The sequence below is a fragment of the Numenius arquata genome, chromosome 2 (genome assembly GCF_964106895.1).
Source record: "Numenius arquata chromosome 2, bNumArq3.hap1.1, whole genome shotgun sequence".
NCBI classification, from domain to species: Eukaryota; Metazoa; Chordata; class Aves; order Charadriiformes; family Scolopacidae; genus Numenius; species Numenius arquata.
In genome coordinates, this window is record NC_133577.1 from 9,551,287 (window position 1) to 9,565,847 (window position 14,561).

Consider the following 14,561-nt stretch of genomic DNA (forward strand, 5'->3'; position numbering starts at 1 on the left):
CAGTACTTGCTGAAATGAGTTTTTATACTTCAGTAACAACCTAACACTGTTTTTAAATAAATATGATCAACCTATCTAGCAAAGCCAAGTAATCCTGTAAAGTGCAGAATACAAATGAATAACAACAGGACCTTCTCTTCACATTACAAATTTTAATAGCAAGAATATGTAATTCAAGAATAAATAATTTTGGTTTCAATGTTTCAGTTTAACCCAACACGGACAACATACACGCAGGGCTGCTCTGCACTACTTTAATTGCACTTTTCGCCCAAAACAGGACTTAAACTGAACATACAAGTTGACTCTCGGACAATGAATCAGTTCCATCACCTACATGACATCCTGGCTCCACTGCAGTTAAACGTACAAGGTGCATGAGCACCGAGGGGGCCAAGACACACACAAAGCATAGGTTCACCTCCCAAAAAACATCAGCGATGTAGCGGCACTGCTGTGGCTCGCACTGGATTCTGACCGACACGGGAACACGTATGGAATCTGTACATCCACCAGCACCACCAACAGCGCGTGTTTTGCACCTCAGAAACGCACCAATACATATACTCCATATCTCTGTACACGTGTGTTGTACAGAACTTGTTCTAGCTACAGGTTTATTACACGGAATGGCGAGAAGAAGAACAAAACCAAACTAGCAACTGTACTTGAGATCAAGAATTAAAATTACTTGGAAAAAAATAGCAACTTTTTCCAACTCTGTGCATAATGGCTAAGAAAAGCCTTTGAGAAAGCTCAGTCACTTCTTTGCAACTTGAAGCTTTTTTCCTTTTATTCCAGGCTTAAACAAAGTTCAGTGGGGCATCAAACTGCCTCAGTTTTAAATTACAGTCTGTACTTTAAAATAGAATGCATGCACCACATGTTCCTGAAGCTAGAGGGTGGGAGTGTTATTCACTGAAAATTGAAGGCTTGTTGAGTCAATAATCTTCTTTCACAGAGTAACAATTTTCAGCTAAAATTTCTTGACCCAAACAAAGGAAAACAAGATCATTCAGTTATTTTACAACATTGCAGAAAAAAGAAAGGAAAGTGGGAAAGAGGCACACCAGTCTTATCCTACTTGATGTAAAAACAATGGAAAATTTAATTCACAAGTATTACATACTCATGTTTCCTTCTTGTTCATGGTTTAACGTACTCCCAAACAGTTATTTTCAGATGGAGGCATGAACAGAAGCGAATAACTACAGGTCAAAATTGCTATCATGTGCTGTTCATGCATCTATCAACTGGCAATTGCATTTGCCTCCCAAGAATTACTGAGAATCCATTTACAGATTTTTATTTTTTTTTCCTCCTCCTTTCTCAAATCAGAATTAATACTCTGGATTTTTAAGATAACACTTGAAATTTAGATCAAGCTTTCTACTTTCCCTACCTGCAAAGAATCCAACAACGATTACAAAAAAATAGAGGGTTGCTGCACTACCTCTCTTTTAGTACTGATTTTTCCTTACTAGAGGGGCTACAGTGGTAATTAATATTTACATTATGGTAGCGCCCACAACCCCGCTCATGATCAGGGCTTAGTGGACTAAGCTCTGTATAAATGTCACCAGAGTCCCTCATCCCAGTAGTTTAAGCTCTGAGAAAAGAAGAGGTATCTCTTACTAACTCTCAAGCACAGTTTCTCCAATTATACTAGGAACTGTTTTCCTGGTCTATTAAGACTTCAGCCATTAAAGGCATTTGTTCAGGGAGCGCTGTTGCTCAGGATGACTTTCTAAGCTACTTCATGTTCTAGAAGTGAGACAGGGAATGTGGACTCCCAAACCATCCCATGTATTTTCATCACAGACTGCGCCTATCGAGATGCATCTGAAACGATGTTGTTCCATGAGCCAAGTATATCTAGTCTTGGGTTTAGTTCACTACCAGTTCTCAACAGAGGTCCTCTGAAGTCTAATTTAGTAGCCTCCTCCTACAAGGAAAAAGGTGTTTCGACCAGAAGAATGACTGTCCAGGACTCAAAACATCCTTTAGAGGCTCGTTAAAATGAGGTAAAACAGAACTGTGAAGCAGTTAATAAAATCAGGAAGGGATTGCTGAAGTACCGTTTTCCACAGTACCAAGCATAATGAAACAGGGCAACTGGCATCTTAAAAAGTTTGTCTGTCCAAGCAACCGTATGTATTATTTGAGATCTACCCAACACTGAAGCTCATACAACTATAGACGTTGTAGAACCACAAACTTCTGAGGTCACAGCACTGCACAAGATACAAGTGGCATTCCACCTCCATTGCTGGCTACTATTTTTTTTGGATAGAAATTGCTCTGCCGCCATGAAAAGACCCAATGAATAAGTGATGTCACAGAATTAATCCACGAACTCAGAATTCTCAGTGACCTAGTAAAGCACTGATCCCCTCAACTCCATAGACAACCTTCCCCCTCCAACTCCATAACCCCCAGTAGGCACAAGATGAACCTGAGCCAAGCTCCAAGACTTGGGCCATGATTTCCCTATGGCTCACGCCGACGCAGCTGAGGGCTACCACAAGCCCACCTTGCCTGCAGCCTCCAGCCCTGCACGCTCACGCCTCTGGGCCTGCACTCACTGACTGCATTAAATGACTCAGGGACGCAAACCAGCAGAAAGCTTACCTTACAAAAAGCAGTGCTTCTGTCTGTTGACAGGATGAGAGCCTTAAACCCTTCCAGCAAGACCATAGAGTCTTTTAGGATGTGGCTAAAATCAAAGCTGCAGTAGTCCCCACCTTCCTCTTTCCCATTACGGCTACTGCTTCCCATCTCCTCTTCTGAGGTACCACTGATGCCCACGCGATTGCGCAGTGATTCAGTCAAAAAATAACCCAGCAATAAAGAGTGATTATTTCTCAGCCGGTTTCGTTCCCCACGTCAAACCCGCTGGCCAGTCCCAGGGGTGACAGTGGAGGAGATGGGATGGCCCAGCTGGCACGCTGCGGGACAACATGGCAGGACTGCAGCCGCCCTGGCTTACAACGCCGCAAGCAGCCACAGAACTTTACCTGCAGGTTCCAACAAGAAAAAATTAGCCGAAACCTGTGTTCCAAAAGCATGGCAACCCTGGGTACACCATTTGACCTCACACCTCAAAAAAGCGCACCTGACACCGGGCAAAAAATGACCTTATTAAAACAAAATAAAGTAATAGCAAAACAACCAATGTCCATCTGAAATTACTTTCATACTCATGCCAATAAAAAAAAAAAATAATTCATGTTTTCTGCTCTTCATTCTATCGACACAATCCAACATGAACATTTACAAAATTACTCATTAAAGACAAAATAAAGGATTAGTCTTCACAAACACACACAGCCTACTGCTGACACAAGCTCCTTTACTGCAACAACAAATTTGCAGATATATCATTTGGAAGCTTTTTCCTGTAAATCTGCTCTAGCTTTCTCACAATAGCAGAAATGTGTATTTTGCTATTATCTCTTAAGTCTCGCTAAAAATATTCCGTAGTCGTCGTTCTCCAGACAGTGTCATTCAGGCTTCTCCCCCTCTATTCCTGCACTCTAATAGGCAACAGTTTCTGTTTATGACTTCCTTTCCTTCACAGAGTGCCCAACTCCCATGTTTTCTCAAAAGCTTGAGATTTTCTTCTAATTGTGACCCCAACAAAAGTGCTTGGAGCGCTGTTCTGTGCAACTTTTCATTTGGGCTCTCAGTGACTCCACACGGTCAGAGACCCACAGGTCAAACCCTCCAGATAGCAGAGCAGTCAGGAGAAGGAAAGCCAGCATTGTATAGAATCTGACAGGCCATTAGAAGTCGCTAATAAAGCCATATTTTGTTTGTAGCCATTTGTTACCAAGCCACATTACAAATTTGTCTGCTTTGAACTTTATGGGAACATTCATGCCAGGACTTTTATATACAATGTGTGAAGGAAACGGAACAACTATTGAGCTGTTTAGCTGTGCTTACTGTGACACAAACCTGCTGAAAAAACTCCCCCAAAGGATGACACAAGCCAGCATTCAGTGCCGCAGAAAGTGGCCGGCTCCTCTTCGAATCCATCAAAGGGAGACTTTTTTTTTTTTCAAAGCCACATCAGAGAACACCATTCACCATTTAGTATTACATCTCTTTTGTTGTCTTTAGACACTTGTATAAGCTCGCTATGTAGCTGCTGTGATTTTACACAATGCCCTTAAGAAATAAAAAGATAACGGGCAAATTGTATAAATACCAGAATACCATGAAACAAAACATAACCAAATTTTATTAAAAGCGTAACACCACTGCTATCATTTCAAGCTTCACTGTACAAAGACGACTTACTGGCTACTCTCAAGAACAGCATTATTTTGAAAACAAGCTTAAAGAGCCATATTTAGCATCCCAAAATGACACTATCACTAGGAATACTAAACAAGGCATAGTGATCATAAGTTTCAATAAGCAATCCAAAACTTAATACAGAATTCTCTTGCCCCAGGGAAAAAGAAACCACCCCATGGTGGTTTATATGGTCAAGCCATCCATACCCCAAAGAGAGTTATATTAAATCATTTATCTTGTTCACTGTAGTTTGAATATATGTATTGTTCCTAATTTCTAAGATATTTTCCTTGGAGGTAAGATGATGGGAAGTTTGCTCACACTACTAAAAAAAAAAAACAACCAAAAACCATTGTCGCCACATATGAAGTGTCGTAGTTGTTTTAAAATTTGAAAAACCAAACCAACAAAAAAACCAATCAAACAAAAAACCCACAAAAAAAATCCAAACCAAAATAAAATACAAAATGATAATACAGCAGGGCTTTTGAGTCAGCTCAAACCATTCTATGATTCTGCGATACAAAGTGCTCTCTGGTTATGTATCAAAGCTCTTCAGTAATAAATTGTCTCAATAACAGCATTTGGGACCAACTTAGAATATAAGGTATGTGGCCAAAATGGTTAACATTCACTGTTAATACTACCAGCTTACTCATACCTAGAATAATAATGAGCTACTAAATATATCAAACACTCAGGGACACAGATAATACCCAATACTCTGCTTAGATATCATGATGGAGGAGGTAGGACAGGGCATGGATTAAAAGTAGGACAATTGTTTAAGAGAAACCACAGGCAAATTAGTAGAACATTAGTTGATAAATAACTTTACTTCTCTCCACCCTGACAAACACTGTTCATGAAAAACTGGGAGGTAAAAAGTCCCTTTTAATACTGCTGCTTTTTAAAGTAGGTAGTTGTTGCCAAAACAGTTCAATGTCCACAGTAGCTACTATTTTTAAGGTAATTGCCAGCATTCATTCTTGAGACCTGTTCAGAGAAATTAGTCTTTTCAAAAACGTTTCCTGAAAAATTGTCAAATTAATACCAGTTCAAAGCAAACAGATCTCTCTTCTCACACCAGGTTCCATAGCTGCTCCTGAGACACGCACATTTCAAAAGCCATGTAAAGAATTTGTGGCACATATACTCTCCTAGGTGCCAACAAAATATAACTATTAAATGCTATGAAGATGTTTATTGCCCTATTTTTAGGGGCTGACAATAGTGCCGTGTGCCAGAGGCAAAATATACAACGTACTACCAGATTTCACAAATACATTTGGTGTCTTGATAAGGTAAACTCTTCAGAGAGATCCCTCTGCTAACTGGAAATGAGTACATACCCAGTGAACTGCAGGAAATATCCTGTATATTTATGACACATTATTCCAAGCCAGAGGTCACATAGTTTTCATCATTTAAGCTGAACATATTCCAGTTGTCTTAAATTCATGCTGTTTTACTAGCAACAAACAAGAAAATCCCCAAACCAACGGGGCACACGGAGACAAGGCCAAGGAGTACTTTACCCATTACAATGAAATAAGACCTTCAAAAATGCAAGGAGCTGCACTGTTTTTGTAAAGTATATTAATTTGTGCTGTTTCCCCCACAGCAGAATGCACAAAGCTCAGAAAAACTAAAAAATGTTAGTCCAAAATACTCTCCTAACCAAAAGATCAGCCTAGCCCAAGTACCGTTCCCACTTCTGCATTTCTGCAGTGATAGACAGCAGCAAAATTAACATGTCAAACTCATTACTGAAGCTCCAGGTTTGGAGCAAATAACTCCTTGGTGGCAGTATTCTAAACCAGAATCTACTGAAATCCTTCGAAAAGGGCACAGAAAAAAAAAAGCCTCTTCCTCACCAGATTGTTTTATGCAAGTATGGAATTCCTAAGGCTAAAAAAAATCAATCCGTTTCCTCTATGCAAATACACATGTGCACATGCACAAAACATGCATAAATACACATGTGCATAAATAGTGCTATTTTGAACCAGAACAAGCCTAAGCTAAGTCCACTCATATACAACCTGTTCTCACCGTATTTTTAAAACCAGTTTGTGATCAACCTCGTTTAATATTTCTTTTTTCAATATTTCTCATCTGCTCATCCTAGAATAACAAAATACCACCACGTAAAGTGCTTTCATTTCAAAATACCAAAACAAATGTTATAGTTTCTTACTGGTAAGCTCGATGGTCTTTCCTGCTGGATTAGATTCAAGTCTTCGTGGTTAGGCTTTCCTGGGGCCATAGGGGGTTGAGATCTGGTTCCATAGCCTTCCTGAGACATGTCCTGCAACAACAGTTGTAACAGAATTATTAGCCTGACTCAGTAATTACAATTAAATCCGCATCACAGAAGGGTGAAAATACAACAGCTGAGTGCTGATGGTTGTTTTGATCAGAAATTTTTACTAGTTAAACCTTCTTGATGGAAGCACCAAGTCTATGCATGTACCACCCTGACCTGTGCTGTTCATAAAGAAATCCGAGGAGCGGAGCGACAGGCTAACAAGGAATCATACCACCGGAACACGGGGAAACACACGAAAACAAACCTGCTGAATAAACGACCCCCTTTTTACTGTAAAAGAGTAGCAAGCCCAAAGTGGTCAAAACATACATCCTACTCGGAGAAGTATTCTCAAGCCTGCTGATGAAATACTGAGCCAGGTGGAAGACTGACTTGAAAGTAAGATTGTAATCACGCTGTGTAATCAGACTCCCGTAACAACCCTGGATTTACCATCACTACTGCTGGCACAACTTTCAGGCACGGGCTATCAGGTCGTAGCACACAGCGCGTCGGCCGCATCTCCTGCGGGCACCTCGTGCTCGACGGGTTAGAAGGAAAAGTACCTTCCATCGAGAGTAGCTCCAAAGCCTGTACCAGCAACCTGGGGATTCTCCTCCCTGTACGAGCCCAAGCGGTCTTAGGTAACGGCCTCAACACAACACCCACCACACAGGGGTGGGAGGAGAGAACAACCAACCTCCCCCCGACATCAACCATCCCACAACACAGGCTCGTGTCACACCTACAGATACTTGCCCATCGCAAAGCCTTAGATTCAGGCTTCATTTCAGCTACTGTCACAGCTTCTACACTAACTTCTTCCAGGAACACAACAGAAAGTGCAATACCGACTTCAGCATGTGTAACTGGCAGGGAAAGTTGAAGAACCAGTTCCTGCTTGCTAGGAAAGATATCCCACCTTAAAGGTTTTTCTTTGTTGTTTTCAAATGGTTTAATTCTCTTCTCTTCTCTCCCCCTCCCGAGTTTACCACCGGTTCAGTTTGCTCCAGCCACCCTCACACCTTCCACGTATCTGAAAGCAAGGCAGGTGCCCCGGGGGGGGGCAAAAGGGGAAGGGGAAGCTTGTCCTCTGTCCCACCCCACCGCAGCCTGACCGTCAACCTTGCTGCTGCTGTCAGAACAGCCCAGTCTCCCCATCACCAGCCACCGCTCGCCCCCAGGCCCCTGGCAGAGCAGGAGAGCTTTAAAGTCTCTGCTTTTAGCCCAGCTCCTGACAGAGGGGAATTCGTTAAGCACCACACTGTTTCCCATTCCCTTCCATCACTCTGGACTCTCCCGAACTATTTTAAGGGATGCAGAAAATTCAGCGGGGCTAATAAAACAAACCTCAGCAAATCCCATATGATGTAAACCCAGCAATAAACGATCCTCTCCTAAGCCCGTGCCAAGGAAAAAAAAAAAATCAAGAAACACTTAAAAGGCCAGCACTTCAATGTGGTTACCAGCAGAGGGTAACAATTAGGCTTAAGGGTGACAAAGGCTGATGGCTGAATGATTATTATCCCCTGTGACCCCCCGCACTCCCCCCCCGCCCAGATTTCCACTTGTCACACAGCTCTCCTGCTGCGCACACCAGCAGGTTCCTGTGGATTAACAGGGAGGTTTAAAATCAACAAATGGCACAAGGCCTCCATTCAGCGGCCTTCACCCCAGCACAAAGGAGCAGAAAGGTGCAGGACAGCTTCACAATAGGCAAACAAATGAGCAAACCTCTGCTTTCCTTTTTATTTAAAAACGCGCGCGCGCGTACACGCACACCAGGGGCTGTCGCTGCCCAGGCATCTGTAACAAACCCAGCAACCCCAGATTTCAACTTCCAGCTCAGCGTTCTTCTCTCTTCTTCCCTAATTCTTTAAAAAAAATACACCAAATAAGAATCACTTGTCAAAACAACAACAACAACAAAAAAAACCCCACAGCCAGAAATACCAAGAGTGGTGAAAAAGGCTAAATGGAATATTCAATTTAGGAGACGTCATTTTAGAAGTACAACAATTGTTCCTTTTCCCAAACAGACACTATAGGATTTTGCTAGGAAGCAAAACATGTTTTATATTTTGAAAAAAAAAAAAAAAAAAAAATCAAGAGTCATTAATTCCTTACAGAGTACAAAGCGTGGGTTTTCCCACATGCTTGCAAGATTTTAACCTCGCTTCCTCCTGAAATTTCCAGGGGGATCAGAGCGGTAGAGAGAAGAGCCAGAGATGCTTTCTCATGAGAAATACTCCATGTTGAATGGCATTTACTTTTACCTGGGTATTTGAAAACTCTGTCTGAAATGTCTTTCTACACACTGAAGAGCACATTACAAACCCCAGATACGACACCCTTTGTCGTTGTAAATGCACTGTTTTCATAGTGCTTTCCTTTCTGACTGCAGAAAAATCAAATCCATTTGCTCGATTCTAGATGAGGTTTGGAAACAAATACTGTGGGCATCTGTGTTTGTTACGATGCAGATACCTGTGCACTCCAAATGGGACTGAGATCACATACTCTTTCTTATATTCTCCATAAAGCCGTTCAGAAACTTGGATCACTGGAAACTTGGAAAGCGGCTCTTGAGAAGTGAAGAATCCATTTGCTCTCAGTAAGTTGCAGGCATGGGAATCTCCCAGATGAAATATGCATGGGGCTGTGTGTGTAATTTTATGTGTTTATACATATGCATTGTCCAATAAAAAGTCCATTTATATACTAAACATAATGAGGATTAAATAATAGCATATTTCACTAAGTGGTTGGCTTCATGACCAAAATACTGCTTAGTATCATTTTCACTGAAAACAGTGGAGTGAAAAATCCCTGCTGCCTTCCTTCAGTTGTGCATTAGGAAATTTTGTTAACGTACAGCATATTAAAGAACAGATACAACAGATTTGGAGAGATAAATAAGAACAGAAGTTTTAGGGTAAACTGTCCGTCACTGAAGAAATGCATGGAATCTGCAATTCTCACTTTCAGTTTTGAAAGGTCATTTTTCTTTCTAGCATCTAGGGATGGACGGATCGGGGACTGAGCAGAGGGAACATAAGGGGGAAGAGGAACACGGTACCACGTGTTGTGCTACAGTCATGGCTGAGGAGTCCCCCATCGATAGTGGGGCTCAATCTTCTCCTGGCATCCCTAATTTTTTTCTTTTCACTCCCAATACTTTATCCATCAATGACATCAGCTTTCAAAGCAAAGCTTATGATTTTTTATGAATCACAGAAAATCCTTCTTCCCCTAGAAGAAGAGCATGTGTTTAAAAGAGAGAAACCCAGGCTTTTATAAACAGAAGGCTACAAGTTTCCACTCAGAACTTCCCAACTTGGCACAAACCCAATCATATCATAGCTGTTATAGCACAAACTGTCAACAAAGTTGTAAAATAACTAAAAGCAGGGTTTCCCCCATCAGATTTTAGAAAAGGCACAGGGACAAACAATCAGCAAGTCATAAACATATGCTCAAAATAGCTGAAGTTTAGACTTTTCAGACTTTTCAAAACACATTTATACTGTAAAACAAGTAGACAAAAAAACAAGGGGACTATGCCTACATATACACAGCCTAGAGCCTATGTATTGGGTAAGCTGTTCAGAAATCAATCCATATACAATGATTATATTTGGGTAATAATAATAACAACAACCAATTGCTTATTATCCACAGAGCCAGGATTAGTTATTTGCCTCCTGTTCACATACAGTTTTAGCTTGCTCTGCGAGTTGTGGTACATGGAGCTCAAGATTTGTGTAGTCTGAGGAGTAAGGGAGGAAACAGGGTGTTTTCTTCTCTTATTCTCTGTTGCCGTGTTCATCTTACAAACTTTTAAAGTCTCTAATTCTGGCGTGGGATTTCACTGACACAGAGGTTTAAAGCGACCGAGTGAGCCAATGCACCAGCCTGCAAGAAAGTCAAAGGCTCCTTGTTCCTGCCTCCCCCAGTTCTTGCACTTGGGACACGGACATGCAGGTGCCCCCCTTAGTATGTGTTAGTGGTCCTTCTTAGACCACTTCGTGAAATCACAGAATGATATGGGGTTGGAAGGGACCTCGAGATCATCTAGTCCAACCTCCCTGCCAAAGCAGGTCCATCTGGAGCAGGTTGCACAGGGACATGTGCAGGCGGGTTTTGAATGTCTCCAGAGATGGAGACTCCACCACCTCACTGGGCAGCCTGTTCCAGTGCTCTGCCACCCTCAAAGTGAAGAAGTTCCTCCTCATGTTTAGATGGAACTTCTTCTATTCAAGTTTGTGCCCATTTCCTCTTGTCCTGTCACTGGGCACCACTGAAAAGAGACCAGCCCCATCCTCTTGACACCCTCCCTTTAAGTATTTATAGGCATTGATCAGATCCCCCCATCAGTCTTCTCTTCTCCAGACTAAGACCCAAGTCCCTCAGCCTTTCCTCATAAGAGAGATGTTCCAGGCCCCTTATCATCTTTGTAGCCCTTTGCTGTACCCTCTCCACAGTTCCCTGTCCTTCTTGAACTGGGGAGTCCAGAACTGGACACAGGAATGGTGCAACTTAAAGCTTGCCAGAAAAGTAAAGCCTTTCTCCCCAGCTTTATCATGGATTACTGAGCAGAACTGGCCTTGGGAAGGATTGAGTGAGCAGAGAGGAGGAGGAAACTCCACTCCTTCGATGGCCACGAGCCCAGCCCCACCAACCTGAAGCCCAAGCCAGCTGCACTGCGACCACTGTGGAGCAGGCCACAGACAGACAGCCTTTTCCCTGATGTGCAATGCTAATTACTGTCACGCTTTCATTCTCTAGCTGGACCTAGTTTAAAACAAGCAAGTCTGTCCACTTTCACATGTTCTCTACAAACCTGAATGAACATAGTGCTGATAATGCTCGAAACCATGTAGATGAAATGCACGTTTAAGTTCTACTGAAGATAAAATCTAATTATTAAATAGTTTAAATTATTTTTAATGGAAAATGAAAGCTTAGTGAAAACATTCATGTTTAGGGGAAACCACATTTAAAGAAGGGCTGGGTGAGAAATATCGTTCATGCTTCATCCGCTTCTGCTGCAGCAAATTTCAGAGGGATAACATGACCACCCAGGAAGATAAGTACCATGATGGTTAAATAGAAGGAAAATAATTTATGGAAAATAATATACTAGACTTCAATTTGAAAAACTCATTAAAAACTATTTTAGCTCATGTTCTTGATTCAGTTGGTTGATCCTTAGAAGACTTGAAGTGTGAGACCAGTGAAATCTACAGCAATGTGACAACAGCAAAATTGAAAGCAAATGTTAATTCTGTTTTCCCAGACCACTTGAGAAAAGGAGCAAGGACCCAGGGCAGCAGCCAAGAGGCGCGCATGGCCCTGCTATACAGGATTATTTTGCTCATCTCTGAAGGAATACTACGGAACAGAAAGGAGGCAAGTGGTAAGTTAAGGGCTATAGAAGGACATTCCTTGTTATCACTTAGCCAAGTATCTGTTCGTTCTGTGTAGGTAAATACATACACTCTTTCCACCTTCTGCAGTAAAAAGCTACACAAAAAACCAAACCCAAAGCCTCCGCAAACTACTTACCGGAATGGTGACATATCCCTGTACAGCCAACTTCTAGCCCAACCCCAACACCTAACACGTCACCTCCCAAGTTATACACTCTCTGGAAGCAGAAAACTGACAACAAAGCACAGCCAACCTGTTAGAGGAATACTGTAGGGAAGGCTGCACTCAGGAAAAAAACGTTATGCCCGGGGGCATGGGCAACGCTGAGCCTCACACAAGCAGCCAACAGGCCTGTGGGGAGGGGAACGATCCACTAAGGAAAAAAGGGCAGAGAGGTCTCCTTGAATCCTGAGCAGATGGTCTGCAGAGGTCCTGCAGGATGTAGACGGACTCCTGCAGAAGATCCTAGGTCAAGAAGAAATGCATATATATGTCTTGAATTTTATGAGTCAGAAATGGAAAAAAACCAAAACAAAACAAAACAAACAAAACCCCCTGAAGCCTTGAAGAAAAGGAAATTGGTATCTTGCAGCTGGAGAGCATTGTGCACAAACCAGCAAGCAAGTCTCTGCTGCGCGGACGGAACAGGTGATTGCAGGAGAAAATTATTTGGTAGGTCTCAGCACTTATTACGCCAACAAAAAAGAAGAGAGTGCTAACCACCGGGGGTGGATTACCAGTGCAGTCTGGTAATCCCCTTCAACGTGCTAGGCTGTGTTTACGTGATGAAGTGAATAAACCTTGCTCATAACCAGAACATGTAAACCATTTCAAGCCAACCCCCTACCACCACCAGGGAAACCTGAATGGAGACAAGGAAAGCAGCTGTCAGTGAAGTACAGCAAGCAATGGGCTGGCATCTACCTCAACATGCTGATGCCGTTTTGTTGACTGTTGCTTCAGCGGGGCTGGCCAGCAGTGATTGCTCTTCTTTCAGGTGGTTATCATTTCCCCGCATTCAAGCCAGGGCAGGATTGTGCCCTCAGAAACAAAGATGATACAGGTAGGCCTTTGCCTTACCAAGTTAATTTCCAGGGAGTGAAGCGCTTCAGAGAAGTGCCAAAAGCTTTCCTTTTCCAAAAGGAGATAATTCATCCAAAAATCATACCTAACTCCTCAGAGAAAAATCCTACCACGTACCTGGAAAACTCTGGAAAACCTGCCAGTTTGGATGCCTCAGCCGTGGAGCAGTCAATGTCAGTAAGACATCTCATCTTCTTACCTTCCCTTCCAAAGACATCTGCAGTTTCATTCAAAAACTTACTATCTCCCAGATCTCTTTTTTAAGCTAATTTAAAAAAAAAAAAAATACCCAAACAAACCTATAGTGGGAACACCATTTTTTCCCTTCAGGATCCCAATTATCACAGAATGACAACAAAGTTAAGACTTAAGACACTGGGGCAGGGGGAGAAAGGAGAGGGAAATACTTCACGTAGCAGCCAGCAGTTGATGCAAAAGATTGAGATAAGCAAATATATTATTGAGGCTCAGTCTATTAAAAACTCTCAGGAAGTTATTAGAAACTCAAACTATGGATACTAACTAAGGTTTTCCACTGCAGAATACACCAAAAGCATTTAAAATGCAGATAGGGTCAGAAAAAGCCCCCATCTTACAGGAAGAACATTGTCTGTTTGGACAGCATAGCGTCTAGTCACCTATCGGGTAATCTGAGCCAACTAACGAGAGAGAAGGGTCTCTCTTCCTAAACGCTCTAATCCATTTGTACATGTGTCTCGTCTATATGGCCTCCAGGAGCCACGTTAAACAAGTGATGCAGGAAGAGCTCCGAGATGAAATCATTCTCAGAAACCCTTATCTTGCTATTCTCTTTCCGCCGCTATTGCATTCCATGGATCACAGAGCATATCAATAGTGGATTTAATCAGAAACAAGACATTTCTTCTAGTTTTCTTCCCTCATACTTGTAACACGCCACATGAAAAAAATATAGGTGAGTTTGATGTTCGTATGAAAATGTGACTGTTGCATGTTGCACAGCCTGATAAACAGCTGTCAGTTCTTCATTTACAGGCAAAAAAGGTAGTTTCTTTGTTCTACAGATGTAAAGTTCCAGTGTGAACGAAGAGATGAGAGAGAACCTGAAGAGGTAACCTGAGAAATATAACTTGGAAATAAGGGGTAAAATAAGCATTTTATTTCCATGAATTTTCCCATGTTTATAGAGCTTTTTGGACTTTGCCAAAAAAAAAAAATATATATAAATGCACAAGGCTGTGCAGCCCAACCATGCTTTCATATTCTACACCCACTCCTTCCTCTCCCTGCCCATCCTTTCACTGACAAAGCTATATTTAAAAAATAGAAAAAAAAAAAAAAAGAAACAGCGAGCCCTGGCAGTTTTTACATGTCATATTCTTTATAGTCACTCGGGACAGACTACCACGTTAATGTGCTGACTTACAGATTTTGTGCCATCCAGCGTCCT

At 42.0% G+C, this 14,561-nt stretch overlaps 1 protein-coding gene across 4 annotated transcripts in view; it reads right to left on the reverse strand.

Annotated features, from left to right (window-relative positions):
* Positions 1 to 14,561, reverse strand: part of ARID1B (AT-rich interaction domain 1B) — a 343,106-nt gene that overhangs the window by 229,803 nt on the left and 98,742 nt on the right. For all 4 annotated transcript variants that reach the window (XM_074144442.1, XM_074144445.1, XM_074144443.1 and 1 more), the window contains one exon: positions 6,506 to 6,616. In XM_074144442.1, the coding sequence (XP_074000543.1) occupies positions 6,506 to 6,616 (111 nt within the window). The remainder of the gene's footprint in view (positions 1 to 6,505; positions 6,617 to 14,561) is intronic.